At 35.1% G+C, this 19,665-nt stretch overlaps 1 protein-coding gene across 5 annotated transcripts in view; it reads left to right on the forward strand.

The window, feature by feature from the left end:
- Nucleotides 1-19,665, forward strand: part of RYR3 (ryanodine receptor 3) — a 195,150-nt gene that overhangs the window by 32,083 nt on the left and 143,402 nt on the right. For all 5 annotated transcript variants that reach the window (XM_041459923.1, XM_041459925.1, XM_041459924.1 and 2 more), the window contains exons 2-4: nt 15,429-15,548; nt 17,301-17,408; nt 19,550-19,624. In XM_041459923.1, the coding sequence (XP_041315857.1) occupies nt 15,429-15,548; nt 17,301-17,408; nt 19,550-19,624 (303 nt within the window). The remainder of the gene's footprint in view (nt 1-15,428; nt 15,549-17,300; nt 17,409-19,549; nt 19,625-19,665) is intronic.

The following is a 19,665-nucleotide window of genomic DNA, read 5'->3' on the forward strand; positions in this document are numbered from 1 at the left end:
CTGTCCCTTGTTATCTGTGAGAAGATGCTGACACGCACCAGGCTGTAATCTCCTTTCAGGTGCTGGTAGAAAGTGAAAAAGTCCCTGATGTGCTACCCCTAGGCTTATCTCTAGCAAGCCTGGTTTTATCCCTTTTCTCCTTCAAATCTAATTTAAGGCTCTTTCACTGAGCCCTGCTAAAGCCTCTGTGAAGATCCTTTTTCTGCTTTGGGACAGGTGTGCCCCATCTGTTGCCAGCAGGCTTGGTGTTTTGTAAACTGATCTGTGATGAAAACCACAAAATCCTGCTGGTAACATCAGGCTCAGAGCAGTTATTAATCTGGGTGATTTTCCTACTCCCACCTTCCCCTGCAAGTGCCAGAAGAGAGAACAGAAGAGAGAACACTACTGGTGCTCCATATCCCTCAATGAGTTATTCCAAAGCAGTGATATTGATATTCCTCAGTCTTCTTGGGACTTTATTGCTGCCCACCTGAAAAACCAGTAATGGATGATAATTAGAGGGCTGTACGAGACTGGAGAGTTTCATGGTTACATCTCTAACCTGGACCCCAAGGAAGCAGCAGACTTCTCTATGGCTTGGGTCTGGTCAGCATATTGATCCCTCTGTTTCTCTCAGAAGGGAATAATGGATGACTTTTTTGTCATAACTGAGGCAGTCATGGTGTGTCAGGTACACTAATTCACCCTGGACAAGTCCCCAACCTGTGAACCTTAGTCCAGGTTGCCATGTGCCTGACCCTCACTCCCAGAGCCTGATTCCCATTGTACGAGGGCACTTGGGAAGGTGAGGTAAGCTGGGAGGGGATTCACCAATTGCCTTGAGCAGAGACCTCGGTCCATTCCCCTCATCTCTTAGGTCCCCTTCTGCTGCCTGGTGACAAGACAGTTGCATATTCTTTGCTTTGTGTGATGTGGCTGGCTGGTGAACATAATTTTGTGTGAATTTGTAAAGTGCAAAGTATTAAGTGATTATTAAATATTTAAATTTTATGAACTTCTCTGCTGAAAACTTATCAAGGTTTGGCTTTCTAATTTGCTAGTGAATGTGCTGGCTGACTTTTGGGAGAACAAGTGTTGCAGAATTATTAAGTGAACCTTATGAAGTAAGCAAGCACTGCAGATGTTATCTGGGACAGGAGCAGTGGGGAATACAGCAACACTGACTTTTCTACAGAAATCAACTTAATTGCAAAATTAAGTACACTTTCCTTTGGCACCATCTAATTTATGAAAAAAACACAAAGCAAAACAATATGTCTTCATTATGCTTTGTAACATCAATAAGTATATACTGAGAAACACTCTTCCTAATTTTATAGAAATCATTCTATTTCCAGTAATTGTGCTTGCCCTCAATTATAGATCCAAGGTAATGACATCAGTGACTGACCATGTAGTTAACTCACATACTTCCACTCAGTTTGCTAGAGTGACTGATCTGTCATGCTTTTAGGACATTTCTACTGCTTACAGATTTGTAAGTATCTCCTACTGGAGTAGCAATAATTGGAAGACTTAAACCACTATGCAGGGAAAACTGCCATGCAGCTGCTTGTTGGTGGTTTGAATATTTTATTTTGGAGGGTATAGTTGATGGATATGATTCATTTATGTACTTTCAATCTCCTGTCCCTGCCAGTTCTTTTCTAAACCTTGAGTATTTCACTTTCTATAGCCCAGCTTTTTTAATATGTGTGAATGCTTGACATGGAATGGATGGCAGTTGAATGTACTTAAATTTTCACATTTTATTTCTGTGCTAGCTCTTCTACTTTATTCAGGCTTCTTTTTTTCATGTATTTTGTATGAAGACTGTTAAAGTATCTGCTGTGTTTTTCAATCCTGTTTGAAAGATTTCTGTTGTAATTTTCCCTGCATCTGATGCATTTTCTCTTTTCAGCTGTAACAGATGCAGATGATTACCAAGTATTAGTGAGGTTTTTGTTTAAAAGAATTTCCAAAAATATCAGAGTTCACTTCTGAAATAAATTTCAGAAGTCATAATTCAGGATTGTAATGGATAGTTAAGGTCAAATATACATGACAGTAATTTATGGTTTTCAGATCTTTTTGTTGAAATATGAATGTAATTCATCTTAGCAGACTTCTTTAAAAAGTTTTATTGATAGAAAAAACCCAACAAATTAACAGATATGTGCATATACATAGTGCAGTATGAGAAAAATGAAGTATGGATTAAGAAATGGAAGATACAGCTGGATCTCAAAGGTATTATATCCTCATATTAACCATATTTTAAAATAATTTGTAGGCACTATAGCTCTATAAACAATAAAGCTTCTTTAATTCTGTGGTTTAACATTGGGGAAGTAATTGTGGCTGATGCTGTGTCTTGTGTGTATATATATCCACATAAAGGAATTTGCCATTGAAATGTATCAATTTTCCAGTAAATTTTAAAAACTATGCCCAGAATTCTTTTTGTCTAGATAATATATACCACCATATGTGTTATGTCACATTGTTCTAACATTCTCTCAATAAGGATATTATCAGAGAAGTTTAATTAATTTTTTGAGGAAGAGCACAGCATGTAAAAACTCTTCAATGTCCTCTACACCCCTTAATATATCTGTATATTGAGTGAATGCTCAAATATACATTATTATATCTGTATATTTGCTAGTACAGGGTAACTACAGGTATTGTACTTCCTTTAGAATTCTTTCTCTGTATAATTTGTGATCCCTCCCATGTACACATATAAATTTGAACCTGTTTCATAGCTTTCCTATTCTTACCAATCCATGTTTGCCAGGCAGCTCATCAGCTTTATGTTCACTGCCATGTTTTTGTCTTGTCTATAGAAGGTTTGGGGAAGAAGCCTCAGCCTTAATCTAAACCTCTGTTTAATCAAGAAAACAAGTTACAAAGAATCACTGAACAATTCTAGACCCTGCAGGACCTTGCATTTCTGCTTCAGATTATCTTGTCTCATAATGATGTCATATCATCATTGGGTCATTGACAAAACAATTATTTATACAGCAATATTCCAGTTCTCATGGCTTCCCCCCCCCCCCCACCTTTGTCCTAAAATCTGGATAAGTAGCATGTAAATATTCATTGGCTATTCACAGGCTCACTCTGGTTCTGAGATTTGGTGCAAAGGCCTGGGTCTTGCAAACTCTCTGTATATGTTTAAATGTCTGTTTATCTGTAGTTCTGCTGTCTGCATCTGTCAAGGATGACTTAAATTCAGGTCACTGTGACATTGTAAAATCTCCTCTGAGAATACTATTAAAAAAATAGTATCTGTAAAGGTTTCTTCTATCTTCATGTAGAAAGCAGCTAGCCTACAACTTCATATAGTGACTGAGCAAATTTTGCTTTGTTTCATCTTTTTTTAGGACTTTTCAAATTTGTTTTGAGTTCCTAAAATTTAAAGTAGATAATTTTTTGTCTCATTGTATGTGCCTGATTTTCAAAGCTGTATGCTAAGCATCCATTTTGTAAATAGTTGATATAGACCATGTTTAAAATCGTAAGTGGTATTGGGTTTTGTAAAAAATCCGTATGATTTTTGCCTTGAAATCAGCATTTAAGTTTCTTAGTAAAAAATGTTAGTCCAAAAGGGAAATCTTACATCTTTAACAACGTGTGGTATTAAATAAATATCTGAAATATTTACAGTTGATAGTTCAGAGAGACTAGTCATATACAGAATACATGATTTAAAGAATATGCTAAAAAAAGTGCATACCCATTCTCATTTTGAAATAGATACGATCTAAATGTTTGCTGCTGCTGGTATCTTTACTAATCTGGTAGTGGTCATGCACTAAGATTCCAAAAGGCTGACGGCTTCTATTTGGATTCCTTCTTGCTGTCAGGTGTCAAGTTTTTTAAATTGGTTCATCTGTAATTGAGACAAGACACTGCCTATTCCATTAATATTTATGGTCATCTTTCAAACAGTAAAAATTTCTAAGCTAAACCCTACAGATTGAGTTTATTACACCAAAATTTCTTGCATTTGTAAACTTCAGTTATGAGTTAATTTCTGAAATGAAATTTATTGTAAATTTGTGGTAATGGGTGTCCTGTTACTAACTGGTTAGCCTGCTTCACTTGCACCAGATGTAAAAGAAATGGGCAAACCAAACAAAATATATGCAACTATGTATATACACAACAATGTATCCTACATTCATTTCTGTCTCCATAAGGATGCTTCATCAAAATGAACTATAACACCTTGCTTTCTTAACATATCTAGTGTATTTCTTAATATAACCTTTGCCAGAGGTTATGAATGTGAGAGTTGCAAAGCATGCCAGTTCTGACACCACAACTCATAGAATCATAGAATGATTTGGGTCAGAAGGGAACTTTAAAGATCATCTAGTCTAGCCCCTGCCATGGGCAGGGACGTTTTTCGCTGGATCAGGTTGCTCTGAGACCTGCTCCAATGATGGGACATCCACAGCTTTTCTGGACAACGTGTTCTGGTGTCTTATCACCCACATTCTAAAATAGTTCTTTCTTGAGTTCAACCTGAATCTACACTCCTCTAGTTTAAACCTGTTGTCCCTTATCCTGTCCTTACAAGACCTGGTAAAAAGTCTCTCTTCATCTTTCTTATAAGTCCCCTTAAGTATCGAAACACTTCCTTGAGATCTCCCTGAAGCCTTCTCTTCTCCAGGATGAACAATCCCAGCTCTCAGCCTTTTTGATGAGACCATTGTTCCCAGCCTCTCAGCCAAGAGAGGTGCTCCAAACCTCTGTCTGTTCCACAGCCCTCCTTGGGACCTACTCTAACATGTCCATCCAGTAATAATGATAAGGTACTTAGGCAGAGTACACCTTTCTTGTATAATTCCACTTTGGTCAGCATGGTGCATATTTTCATGCTTTTAGTCAATCTGCCATGCTGTTAATTAACGTGTATACTTAATGTTGCTTCCTTTCTGTAGTGGGTTAACCCCAGCCAGCACCCAAGCCCCATGCAGCCACTTGCTCTCTCCCACACCAGTGGGATCAGGGAGAAAATCAGAAGGGTAAAAGCCAGAAAACCTCTGTATTGAGACAAAGACAGTTTAATAGGGAAAGCAAAAGCTGTGCACACCAGCAAAGCAAAACAAGGAGTGAATTCAGTGCTGCCCATGGGCAGGCAGGTGTTCAGCCATTCCCAGGAGAGCAGGGCCCCATCACCTGTAATGGTGGATGGGAAGACACACACCATCACTCCAAATGTCCCCCCTTCTTCCTACTTCCCTCAACTTTATACACTGAGCATGATGTCCTGTGGTCTGGAATGTCCCTTTGGTCAGCTGGGATCACCTGCCCCGGCTGTGTCACCTCCCAGCCTCCCATGCACCACCAGCTTCCCCACCAGCATGGCCATATGAAAAGCAGAAAGGGCCTTGGCTCTTTGCAAGCCCAGCTCAGCAATAACAAAAACATTTCTGTGTTATTGACCCTGTGTTCAGCACAAATCCAAAACATGGTCCTGTACCAGCCACTGTGAAGAAGATTAACTCTACCCCTGCTGAATCCAGAACACTTTCTTAAAGAATGACAGGGCTCTGCCTGACAGGAGAGGACATCTTTAATTTGCCTGAGGTGCACCAGACTGATCTGTATAGCTAGTTTACCCCAGCTCCATTAATAAGTCTCCTCTTTCTCATGCATTACAGTTCAAAATCAAAGGAGTGATTTTAAAAGAATATTTAGTACTCAGCTTTAATGATAGATGATAGATAAATATTTTGGATATTACACTTGGTCTTAGTATTTGGTGTGGATGTCCCTTTGTGGTCACTCTCTCATGCTATCTCATTTCCACAAAGAACTGCATAAGAGGAAAGGTGAGATGGCTGTGATACAAAGGGCAGCAAACTATCTAAATGCTTCAATGGCAACTATACTGCCTGAATTTGGATTGAAAATAAAAAAGAAGGAAAATGGTCAATATTATGTAACTGGACTTTCTGAAGCAATTTTTTATTCAAATAGGGGAGTTTTTTGGTTTTGTTTGGGTTTTTGGTGGAGTTTTTTTTTTTGTGTGTGTGTTTTATTGCTGTATATTGCCTTGGTGATGCCTTGATATAAGATATGGGAGTATGTTCCAGAGTTATGATTAGGCTTTTGTCCAACCACTGTTGAAGGTGTAGACTGACAACGGAAACCCCAACTCTATTTTTAAAATCTTCTGAGAACTGTCAGAGGGTGCTGTGTGAATTTCCACCAAAGAACTCTGCTGTCATCATAAGGATCCATTTGCAGTGAACAGGCTGTAGTTACTGGGAGAAATTTGTATGCTTACTGGGGGAAGACAGGCCCCACCTTGGTACATTACTACAAAGAAATAGAGGCTTTTAATTTATAAAAATATGTTAAAAACAACCAATAGCAAAAACTGGAAGTAAAGCTAAATCTCCTGAGAATCCACCTCCCCATGATCATCACTGATTTAAGATCTGCTCTGGATATTGGTTTCCTTCATTTGTTTGTGGGGTTTGTGGTGATTTACAATATGAGGTGTCTAAGCACACCTCTTTTTTAGATGCTAACGCATGCTGCTTACCAGAAGATTTATTTATAGACATTTAAAGCAAAGGAAAACCCAAGACGATATATTCATGTGACCTCTTCCTGATTCAATTACATGACTGTGATGTCTGTATTTTGAGGCCAAAATATTCATGCAGTGTGCACTTCTGTGTGGAGATCCTAATGAATTTTATCATATTGCAGCAGACCTGTATAATCTTTTCTAATTACAGAAGTGAAAAATATAACTTGAATATTTTATGAACTTTTTTTGGTTCATAAGCTGACTCTGATATTAAACCTTGCTTTAGGTTATCCTTGGATTCATCTTCTAGTAAACAATATTCCTAGTATAAATTTATGGAGCAAGTGTGTTAGTATTTATTGAAAATTTTTTTCTTCACTATTATAAGTGGGCAGTGTGGGGAAAAGAAGTGCTTTCAAGAGATATACAGAAGACTCATGTCTCTTTGGCAGAATGGCAAAATGTAACTGCTGTGAGAAAAAATTGGTAGTTCTGTAAACAGGAAACATTTGCTTTGCTGGCATGTATGTAAGAGAAAAAAACAATAAAAATGTTTTAATGGCTGGGAATGTAGTTTGGGTCTTTTTTTAAAAAAAGGTAATAATTAAATTTGACCAGATAACTTATCTTTCTTAACAGTTTACAGTTTTCTTTAAAAATTTTCCCATTGTAATTTGTGATTATGTATTTTTTGATGAGCAGACACAGGTTTTTTCTTCTGCTGCCTGATAATATTATTGAAACTCTTAAACAAGGAAATACTGAATAGAATATGACAACATGAGTACCTGTTACACAGCCTTTTAAGTTGAATAGAAGTATAAAGTTACCTATAAGAGCATTTGAATTAGGACAAATAAGTATGTCCAAATATAAATTTGAAAATAATTATTTAATTTCTAGAACTTTTTAAATGTTCAACCAGCTTCAACATGGATCATTTACATTGCATATTGCCTCTTTGTTCTGTTTGTTTCTAATTTTATAAGGAGGCACAGGATTAAAGCTCATATTACTCATATTAGTTTAAAAAGAGGGATTTGAATTGTTGAAGAACTTGGTGACTTGTCATTGTTTTGATCTGAAGAAGAAAAGGGAATAAAAGCAGACACAATACACTTTATTTCCCTATGTACACTCTTGTTTATGTCCAAAGAGGAGGATCACAAGCTGTCCTCCCTGTCAAAGTCCACAAGCTGAGGGTGATGGCTCCTGCTCCTTCACATCACTGTTTCTGTAGGACACGTTTCCTCACGTGCTTGGTGAGGCAAAGCTGCCTCTAACAGCCACCCACTAATCGGGGGACCTCAGGATTCCACAGACATCCGTAGTAATGTCTGGGGACTGCTGATCAATGCTGAGCCTTCACTAAAAACCTGAATGCTAGGTTGCATTTATAGTGTAACCTAGGTAAGTGTGTAAGCCTTATAGAGCGCAGTTAATTTTTGTTTCTTTCTTAGTTTCTATGTGTTTTGGGTTTGGGTCAGTTTTGAGACTTAAAAGTGTTTTTTGAGGTTTTACTTTGTTTCCTGTTTCTTTTTTGTCATGACTAGTCAAAAAAAAGAAAGAAGTTGCTTTTTATCTTGAGAAAGAGTAGGCAAAATGAAAATTCCATGTAATACACTAACTGTGTAACTATAATTGAAATTATTTGTCAAGTGAGAAATGTCTTCCAACAAAAACAAAGTCCAAAATATTCAAAACTTCAATTAATCAAATCTGTACTGCTTACTGTATGTGAGTGTGGATGCTGAGAGAGAGAAACTGATAGTTTCCCAGGCGTGGTTCTGGGAAAAGCTGAGAGAAACTCAGAGGAAAGAATTATAAACAATTCTTATCTTATGTTGCTGCACCTGGTGTTTGTGAACATTTGGAATGTGTTATGGTAATACTTTTACCAAAGGGTGTTTTCTTAATTAACCAATCATGTGAAATGTATGGATTAAATGACCACTCAGGTCCACCTGTGTCAGGTGAAGATATAAAATAAGATGACTCAATAAATGCGAGACCTTTTACCATTTTGCCTTCTGATACGACTTCCGTGTCATCTCTGACTCAACAGTGACACAGGAGTGTCAGTCATCGTGTAAAAATGAACAATTATTTTCTTTATTAAGAATGGAATTGCCTTAGCAAATAAATAAAGATTAATACAGTGGAGCTTTTGGAAATTTCCCCCAAGGAATTTTTTATTAAGGGTTACAATTCAGTTATTTGGCAGAGGAAAAGTGATATGACCATGAAGCAAGGCTTCTGATGTAGTTATGTACTTTGCTCTGAATCTGATGTCTGCATGGACATGTGATACACAATTGTTCTTAATTGAAGGAAAATTATTTTTGCAGTACAGGAACCTAAACAAACTGAATTGTTCTGGCTAGATGGCAAATGAATACATTAAGTTACTTTTTTGGATCATAGGCTCAAACCTAAAACAACCCAAGTAAGATTTAATCAAAAAGGCTTTTAATTTTTATTAACTTAATTAGGAAGTCTAAATATTTAAGACTGTGTTGCCTTGGTAAATAATAAATTCAGCAGCCAGAATTTTTCCACATCCTTTATATGAAGTAGAAGAGCAGTAGCAGAAATAATATGCCATACCAGAACTATTTTCTGTATCAGTTTTATGAAATTAATTTTTGACAGTGTAAAAGGGAGAAAAAAATACACATTGGCCAATGGCTGCAATAACAATAGCTGAATAATAAATCCCAAAAATAGTGTATGAGTTTATAGGTTTGAAAAGTTCTGTTCTTTTCAAATGTGGAAGTAGTGGAATCCTTTAATGTGGTGTTTTATGAAGCTTCTGTTTTAGAATTAGTGGAATAATTGACTGTATCTACTAAGTTGGAAACTAGGTAAATTATGGATGCTTTTTAAATGGATCATTTAAATGGATTTATACAACAGAAACACATTGTTAACTCAGTTTATTTTTATACTAGTATTTAGGAAGTCTTGGTATGCTTTATCAGCTTGCTAATTTGAGTCACCTTTCTTCAATTATCTTCTTTAATGAGCAAACCAAGGAATGGGTGTGGCAAACGTTTCATATACATCATCAGCCTTATACCAGGTGTAAAATTTTACTACAGCACAGAGATTGATCACTCTACCAAAAAAAAAAAAAATAGATCAAGTGAAAAAGCACTTCGACTTCTATATTTTCACTGTTGTCTGGTGATGGAGACTCACTTAGCACAAAACACTGTCTAGACATTCAATGGCCTAACCTACAGCTTTTATTAAAGCTGCTGTATTACCCACACTGTAAGTGGATATTGACTATATAATCCTGCTTTTTTTGAAAAAAACTGGCTATGATGCATTCTTTTTTGAGAATAAGACTTAAACTGTTTGTATAATTATTATGGATGTAAATAATACAATTAAAAATAATTATTACCTCTATCTAAGTGAAATATGTATATGAATATGTACATGCTGAGCATGATGTCGTATGGTCTGGTATGCCCCTTTGGTCAGTTGGGGTCACCTGCCCTGGCTGTGTCACCTCCCAACCTCCCATGCATCCCCAAATTCCCCAAATTCCTCATCATGTTGTGACTGTAGAAAAAGTAGGAAAGGAAAAAGCCCTATTCAGCAATAACAAGGAACTGGTGGGTGCAAACAAATTTACCAAATCCATCTTTGGATAGAAGATTGTCAACTCTGCATACAGTTCCTTATTTTGTGAAGAAAAATGTAGATTGCTGTAGATTGTAATTTCTGGTGAACTTCACTTGTTTTCCAAGATTATTCCAGAAAACTCAAAAGAAATGCAGTCCTGTAAAAGAATAATTTTGTAGCCAGTGTTCAAATGCTTATTGATTTTGTAGCCAGTGTTCAAGATGTTTATTTACATCCTGCACTTTGTGATAGAGGGAGAGATGCAAGTAGAATGTTGTCTACCAAAAAGTGAAGGTGGCAGTGGGTTTTTACTTAGTTCATTTTTTTGCAGCATTGATCTATAATCAGCAAGTGTCTCACATTAATCAGGCCTGTATAGAGCATCAGCTCGATATGCCTGCTTGTTTTACCATGTTTTGCAGATATGTTTTGGCTTTTTTTTAAGGTAATATATATTTCTTGAATGAAGGGATGTATTATCATCATGGTTTTCCATGGTTTTATAGAAGAATGTACTTTTAAAAAATTCTGTATCACTTTGCATTTAAGTTAGTCATTCCTGGGAAAGTACATATCTGAATGTTTATTGCAGCTGTGAGTAAATTATAGGCAAAATATGTAATTTGTTTTGAGAAAACTCTTTCTTCTTGTAATAAAATAACAAAGTTGATTAATTATCTAGAACTGATTAATTTTCAATGTCATGTCAATTTTATTTTAGCAGTTTATTTTCAGCTCTGAATATTATAGAGATTAGATAGATGTTGACTCAGTAGGTAATAAACTAAATCTATGGTATCATTTTCCATCAACATTTGCATGTGTATGTTTACTGTATTCATGGTTCTGTGCTTGATAATATAAAATATATTGAAGTGTGTCTATTTTTGAATGCAATCCCTATTCAGGTTTATGTGTACTATATAAATCACTACAACTCTAAATTTTTTATGGAATATATATGCAACACAAATGAAAAGGAGTTTCACTAACTGTTAGAATTTCCTTATTCTCAAATTCTGCATTGAAAAACTAGTGAACAGTGCAGGAGCAAGGTCATGTCAACAATACATTAATTCACCTTTGATCACTGAATTCCTTTGCAGCAACTCAAGTAATTGAGTAATAAAGATCGATTTGCTTATGTTTTGACTTACTATTTTGTCACAGGAAGCTCAGTTTAAGTTCACCATCACTTTATACTATGAAACCTGAGGATGAAGGCAGCCAGAACGTCAAGACAAAATAGTGTTTGGTCATGAACTACTGGACTGTGATCCTTTAAAACTCAATTTTTAAAGTTATATAGTATACTGCTTAATTCTGTATTGCTGAAGGCTAGGAATAAAAGTTTTCTGTTAAAAAAACGTTTAAATATTTAATGTATTCACAAAAGACATGCTTTTGTGTAGTCAGTTTCTATTTTTGTAACTTGCTCATCCTTAACATTAGAATATATTGAATTTGTAACTGTTTTAGAAATACCTTTGTTCCTCAGTTTATATTGACATTACTATATAGTCAGATTTGGAATACAGCATCAGCTCTAGCCAAAGCAAGTAAAAATTTACTTTTGCAGTACACAAAGTTGTGTGGTTGCCTATTTTCAAAAAGAACTCCAAATCCCCGCCACTGTCTTTTTCCTTTTTGCAAAAGTTATGTACCATGAATACATGAATGGACAATGGATGGTAATATGACACATTAACTACATTACACTAGGTAAATTCTGCAGTATTTTGGACCATCTGAAATATATTCTAGCAATTTCAACATGTTTTAATATATAAACCTTCTTTGATTTGGGATGGACTTAGTCTGTGTGTGTCCTTTTGCTAAAGTGCTGAGAGATGAATCTTAACCAGATAAAAGATTTCTGGACTGAAGGGGAGAACTTCACTTTCTCTTCATTCAGAATAACAAAGTGAAGAATTGCTATGCATCTGTATTTGTGAATAGATAGAACGATGGTAGTTTCGAATGTATCTCATTGTTAGCTTGATGATGCCACTGGTGGAAACCAGTTATTACTAAATGAGGCTTAGAATGTGTGTACTTTTTGAGGAAGAATAGCAAAAGCAGTTTCTTGTTCAAATGCCCATTTGTAGTGGACCATTGTTTATGGGACCACTGTTTATGGGTGTCCTTTCCTTCCTGTGATTCTGTGAACTCTAAGCCTGTTTTCTTAAAAACCAACCCACCAAAACAAACAAGCAAACAAACCGAACAACAAAACCCCCATAAAAATCCCCCACAAAAACCCCAAACCCCCAAAATAAATGGACTAGAATATGGAAATGTCAGAGCTGCTAGATGAGAAAAAAAATACATTTTAAACACTTACTGAATCAAAACCATTTAAATTTGTTGAATTCATGGTTCACAAACTAGGTACTGAAAACAAGGTACTGCTGAGACATGGTCTGCATTTTCATGATAGCACAGCAACTCCATAAAACTCATTTCTACTAGCATCTTCAGGCCAGAAAAGCAATTACAAACCTCAGCCAGAATGATGTCTTTTTCAGTGAGAATATGTTAATACTGAATCATCTTAACAGGGAATAATTGTCTCATTTGCAGATTGTATAGGCTTTGCTAATTCTTTACGCTCAGTCATGAATGAATACTTTTTAAAACTTTTCTGCAAAGCATTCTGAAATACCATATAACATAATATTCTTGCCACTTTTAATAAACTATTGAAATTTTTAATCCTACATAGCAAATACCCAGCTTGTTAAGTGTTGTAGCACAAAAGAAAGGGCACATTGGCCATTTAGGGGAATAGCATAAAACATCAGTGTTGCATGATGCATACATTTCTTGAGACATTCTGTGCTTGTATTTTGAGATTACTGCACTTAATGATTGATAAAGTTTTTCTGATGCCAGTGTAAATTCTAAGTGTTTATTTTCCTGAATTCTGGAATATTAAAATATTAGTTTCTTTATATTAGGAACTCTTGCCCTTTTATGCATGTGGATTTAAAAAGCGAATAGTTAATTTATTTAATTCTCATTTTAAGTAAGTTTTACGCATGTTCATAGAATCATACAACAGTTTGGGTTGGAAGAGATGCTCAAGATCATCCAGTTCCACCCCAGTGCCATGGGTAGGGAAACCTTCCACCAGACCAGATTAATCAGAGCCCTGTCCAACCTGGCATTCAACACATCCAGGGATTGGGGCATCAACAATTTCTCTGGGCAACCTGTGCCAGTGTACATCTACTGTAAACCTACATTCTTTCAGTTTGAAGCTGTTACCCGTTATCCTATAAGAGATAGGATGTGCCCTTGTAAAAAGTCTGAAGACATAATTTTATTTTTTAGGGAAATATGTATTGCAATAGGGGCTACTAATATACACTCTGTGGAATGATGAATGCTTTAGTGTAGCAGCGAAAATAAATACAATTTGAGTTATATAGAAGTAATGCAATTATAAATGTGTGCTAAATTGCAAACTCAATTTTATTCTAAATTTTTCTATTCATATATTCATGTTTTAGTATTTTACTATTTTTAGCTCTTAAATATTTATTTTCAAATATTAATACAGGAACTAGATTATGAGAAATGTTTTAAACATCTTTATTTTTATCTTACATATGTTCTAATTTTTTCCCACCAAACACACGATTCTGACGTAAATTTTTTAAAATTCATGAAGGGAGGCATGTAGTGAGTATTTAATTGTATGGGTAATATTTTGCAACTTATTACACTGAATAGCAAAAAGAAAAAAATTATTTTTTTAATGAACTTGAGAGCTGAAAATTTCAGAGAGCACTTTATAGAAATGGAAGCAGAAGCAATGGGAGGAAAGATAATTTTTTAGCATCAATTAATTCTGTCTAACTGCTACATTTTTTAGAATTGTTTGCAAATATGTCTCGAATTCTTTTTCTGTGCTGTTGAAACCCCTATTGATTGTCATGCAAAGCTAGATAAGAAAAATACTTTCTGTAACTGCTGATTAGTCTGAAATGTAATAGTTGCCTACTTCAGTAAGAAGTGGTAAGCAGGTAGTGAAGGGTTGCCTTAAAAAAAGCCCTGTAACTTGCACACACCTGTGAAATAACACAAGTGGAAAACATGCTTTTGATTTCCCTTTTTAAAGGGTGTGTCGCTCAGCTGCTTTGGTGAAAATTGCTTTCCTTCTCCCAGCTTTTATTTCAAGTGCCCAAAGCCGTGGCAGTGTCATAGTCTTGCAGTTGCATAAGGGGAGTGTAAATAGCAGTGCTGCTTTTAGAACATAATTGTTCAAGTGATCTCAGCGCTCAGCACAGGCGGCTGTTGTGTATCTGCTTTGATAATAATAATTGACACCAGTAGGACTTTGTAGCTGGACGGAACAGTGACATATCATATCACTCCTGTTATATCAGCTTCTGCCCCCTTAAGAACTTGTCAGGCAGTGTCTTTTGGTAAACAAAACATACATGCCTGTACAAAAATAAGTGCTTCTACATGGTACTCTCAGAGGTTTTTTCTTAGTTAGTGGACAAGTTTTGGAAAATAAAATTATTTTTAATTCTGTATATAGCTTTGACACAGTCAAACACTAAGATTAATCTCTTTTGGCTTGCATATATCAGCTTTAGTATCACATATTAAGAGGTGAAAATGGGCTTGGCACTTTATATGTTTGGCATTGTATTATACAGCAATTTGTAAAAGTGCTTTTCCAGAGTGTTTTTATTCTTGGGATACGTCTTTTGAGGATCAAGTTCTTGTGAATGAACTTTCACCTGAAAAATGTCTCTTGGATCTTTGATTGTACACAGAGATTTCTATATTGCATGAAAACTTAAAAGTTAAGGTTCCTCATTCTGAGGAATAGTGTTGATAGTTTACTGTGCTAACAAATAGTACTGTTGCTTGCAAAATTGCAATAAAGGTTTTTGTTGTAAGAATTAAAAATCCTTAGCTGAGTAAAACTGAGTAACAGTGTGCATACAGTTTGTTTTATATTGTTAAAGAAACAAAAGGAGACAACAGTTGCAAAAGCCTTGGAGAGAGTGTGCAGTCTTCGTCACTTTGATAAAGTCTTGAATATAAATTCCTATACAAATCTTTACATATATGTAGATGTGTTATAGATATACATCAAAAGAATCTCTGCATGTGATTTAGAATATATTGCATTAATTTTCAACAGATGTTGCAGGATTTGTTGACATTGTAGTGAGCATATAACTTCAAAATAATAATTTTTTTCTTGTTCTTTGTATTGTGACAGGATGATGAAGTAGTACTTCAGTGTGTTGCCAGTATTCACAAAGAACAAAGGAAGTTTTGCTTGGCAGCTGAGGGACTTGGGAATCGCCTGTGCTTTTTGGAGCCAACATCAGAAGCTAAAGTAAGGAGCTGATACTCTCAACTGGTGTAACTGATCAGTGAATGTTAACCTACTTATTCACAACCACATTTAATTATGGTTTCTTAAATATGATGCTAGAGGGACCTTATGTATGCTTTTTTCCTGACTGCATTTTAGAATTGTTTGCAAAAATTTCCTAGAGCTTCCAAACAAATTTTGAGGCACACCTAAGAACAGTGAAAAGATGCTATTCTTTAACTAAGAAACTTCCTGTCACTGAAATACTACCTATTTTCAAGATTAGGTCTCCAGACTGTTATTAATATTTAAGTTCACTGAACTCCTGTATTTCTGTTACTGCTGTAGGTTCAAATATCAATAGGATTGATCATTTTGGAAGCATTGTCACCTGTCAGTTGCTGGTATTAAGTGCTATTCCTGACTTCATTATCAATCAGGAAGTTAAATGCAAAGGGACAAGAATGATTAGATAAAAGAGAATTTTAGAAGATTAAAAATGGAAAATTGAAAAAAGAGGATAGAGAGATGTGAAGAAAAAAAATCTCCAAATCCCCCCAGGGTAATTATCAGAGCTTGAGAGGGGAAAGGCGAGAAGCAATGAAACTGTAAACCTCTACTAAAGCATAATGTTAGGAGTAAACCAAACAGAGGAAGACCTCTTCTTTCTCTTTGGTTCTCTCTGCATCTTTTTTTCTTAATTGTTTTTATTTCTTCAATTTTCATCACCTTAAAATGCAGTATTATCAAGACTTTATTCTCTCTTGTCACTCCAATTTTAAAAAGAAGTGCATATCCACTTTAAGGCTCATCTGCAGCCATGATCTTTATCATGAATCACAGAAAAGGGAGTTGTTTAAGCTTAAGTTGTTTAAGGGAAGAGTCTCTGAAGGTCATCTAGTGCAAAATCTACTTAGGATAGCTTCAGACAGAACAGATTGCTTAGGACACTGGGATCAGAGTTCTAGTATCTCCAAGTGTGGAGACTTTACAACCTCTCTGGGCAACCTGTTTTACTGTTTACCATGCTCACAGTAAAAGTAGGGAGATTTGTCATATTTAAAACTATTTCCAGTATTTCACTTTGTATCAATTTACCCTTGTCCTTTCACTGGGTCCTGAGGTCTCTGGATCTGTTTTTGTGCTTTCTGCCATATATTTATGTACACTGTTGGTTCCCCTTGAGACTTTTTTCTCTTCAACATATCTTTCTTTGGATATATCAGTGCCAAGATATTGGGAAAAAAGAAAAAGTCTGCTGTGAAGTTTCATGTTTCATAAACAGCAGACATATTGATTCAAAAATTAGGATTTCCTTAAAGAGTTCATATTATTATATAATAAGATTTTGAATTTCAGCCATCCAGTTACTGCTGTAAATATCTTATGTCAGCCTCGTATATAAGATCATATACATTCTCTTCTGTTTTGTCAGTGACATTACAGAACAAATACAATATCCAGGGTGTCATTCTAAAAGACAGGAAAACAATAATACATATGGGAAAAGTTTTTGCATTTGAACCTCAAGAAGTTCCATTTTACTGTGAGGAATACAGCTCAAGGAAAGTAAAAGTGTTGTGTTGTCAATTCATGAAGGATGCATATATATTGATTTCATACAGGAGAGTAGCATGTACCTCAAAAAAATAATGGAATAGACATTAAATATAGATTCAAAAATTAAAATAAATGCATGTTCCAACACACTTTTCATCCTGTTTCACCTGTTTTGCTGATCTGTTTGTGCACTGTTTAATTTATTTTTTACAGTATGTCCCTCCAGACCTTTGTGTCTGTAATTTCGTCCTTGAACAGTCACTATCTGTCAGAGCCCTTCAGGAAATGCTGGCCAGCACAGGAGATAATGCTAGTGAAGGGGTAAGTAAATTGACCTCAAAGAATGTTACATCTGAATACAGATATTCCTCATTTCTCTCCTTGTCCATGATTTTCTAGAAGAGGATCCTGATGTTGTAGTATTCTTGGGACATTATTGCTCCACCTCTGTAATCACATTAATTTCTCTACAGCAGTGAGGAGCTGGTGCAACACTTTTGAATAATTGTGATCCACAAATCAAGAAACATCATCAATTTGATTGCTTTGACCCTAATTCTCCAATTTCAGCTGAATCAAACTGAATTGAACTTTCATTCTTTTACAAACAGAGCATGATAAAACTCTCTGGCTTTACTTATTTTATAACCTAATGGCTTATTCTGTGCTTCAGATCTTTAACTGGCACATATTATTGCACAGATGTGAAAGATGGAGTTATATCTCCTTTGATCTTGCATTGTCAAGCTTTGCATACATGGTTTTCAGACTTCATTAATGCTGACCTTATGCTTTCCACTGTATAAAAAAGTGGGATTCTTTATTTTTGAAATTACATTGCATTCTATAAAATAAGTCTTGATGAAAATAAAAACTATGCTTAGGAAATCAAAAGATCAATTTAAACATTTCTAGGATTCCTAAGAAATTACATAATTTTTAATATTTTCAAAATATTCAACCCAAACTGCAGCTAAAAGATTTAATCTGAGGTTAATAATGATATAAGAATATTTTATTTGGGATTGGAAGTAGAGAACATATAATCTCTTTGGTAAAAAATGATCACACTCTTGCTTAAGGAATAGTAGACAATAAAAAAGAATGTAATCCATTGTGCTGTATTTATTTTCAAACTATCTTGTCCTTCATTTATTTTGAATTTAGGTACAATCCATTGGAGAAACTGTAATAGGAACACAGCACTTCATGCTAAAAGCAAGGCTGAAATAAAAAATTATTTCCTTTTCATACTAAATTTAGTTTGGAGCAGAGTTCTGCTGCTAGTTTCAGATTTTTCTAGAGAAAGACTGTAGCTTATTCAATTTGGAGGTTTTGTTCTTTTGGTTTTGTTGTGTTGTTTTTTTCTTTTGTATTTTATTTTTATAAGTCAAACTTACAAGTGATTAATTTAAAAATGTTCACTAATAAAATAGCAGAAGTGTTTCATTGCTTGTTCTCATTATTTATGTATTTATTGCAAACTGAACACATGTAATTTTCTGTCGACAACCTGTTTGTAATTACAGTTGACTTTGCTGTTGTTTTCTTTTTTCATTTAAAAAAAAATTAATGTATAAAAGAGGTATAGTCACTGTTATATGTTTTTCCAGTTTTCTTCACCAAACAGTGACAAGTTCCTGAAGGATTAAAACCATTTTTTATGAATTACATGTTTTGAAGAACCTTGGTGGTAGCTTAACTTATGTATTGTTCACAGCATACAAAACCATTTGCCTACACATGTATAACCATTATTTGAGCTTTTGGAATATGCCTTAATTGTCTTTGTCCCTTTCAAATGAATCCAAGGACAAGAACTGACCTTAAATGACATCCAAAAGGAACTAAAAAGAATTTGCTTTAAAGGAAGCAAATGTAAAATCCAGTTTTGCCTCTCCCAGTCTTGTCATAGTTTTACATATTCAAAATTAATAACTGTACTTGGTTAAAACTGTGGACACAGTTGCTTTAATGAATCTGAATTATGTTAAAGATTACTATTAGCAAGTAGATTTTCTCAGTATATGCTTAAACTATTCTGGGCAGTAAGTATATTATTTTCTCTTTCAGATTTCAGTTTCTGTGTATATATATGTATTTATGTTGTTGTTTTTTTTTTTAATGCCTGCATGAAGTTTATAAGAAAGGTAAGTGGTATTTTATTTAACTTAAAATATGTTTTTGCAATTACTGTGTTTTACTAAATCATAATAAAAATTAGGTAACAATAAAAGTCTTTGTCAAAGAACAACACTTTTTCCTTTGGCAGATATTTGGCTATTGCTGTAGCGACTTCATTATTATTATTTTTTCCCCAGTGTGTACATTTCATAATTTGTTGGAACATTTGCACTCCTTCCCTGAACTGCCACAGCTCTTCATGTTGTTGTGTAGTTCTGATCATGGTCCTCTAAGATCAGTGGAGTTCTGACCTTCCTGTTCCCCATCCTGTTCTGCAGGCAGCCCAAGGGGGCGGCCACCGGACCCTGCTGTACGGCCACGCCATACTGCTTCGACATTCCTTCAGTGAAATGGTAAGTGAGGGAGCATCTGCACAGAGTGAGTAGCACAGATA

The sequence above is a fragment of the Pyrgilauda ruficollis genome, unplaced genomic scaffold, assembly GCF_017590135.1.
Source record: "Pyrgilauda ruficollis isolate IOZ18807 unplaced genomic scaffold, ASM1759013v1 scaffold14, whole genome shotgun sequence".
NCBI lineage: Eukaryota > Metazoa > Chordata > Aves > Passeriformes > Passeridae > Pyrgilauda > Pyrgilauda ruficollis.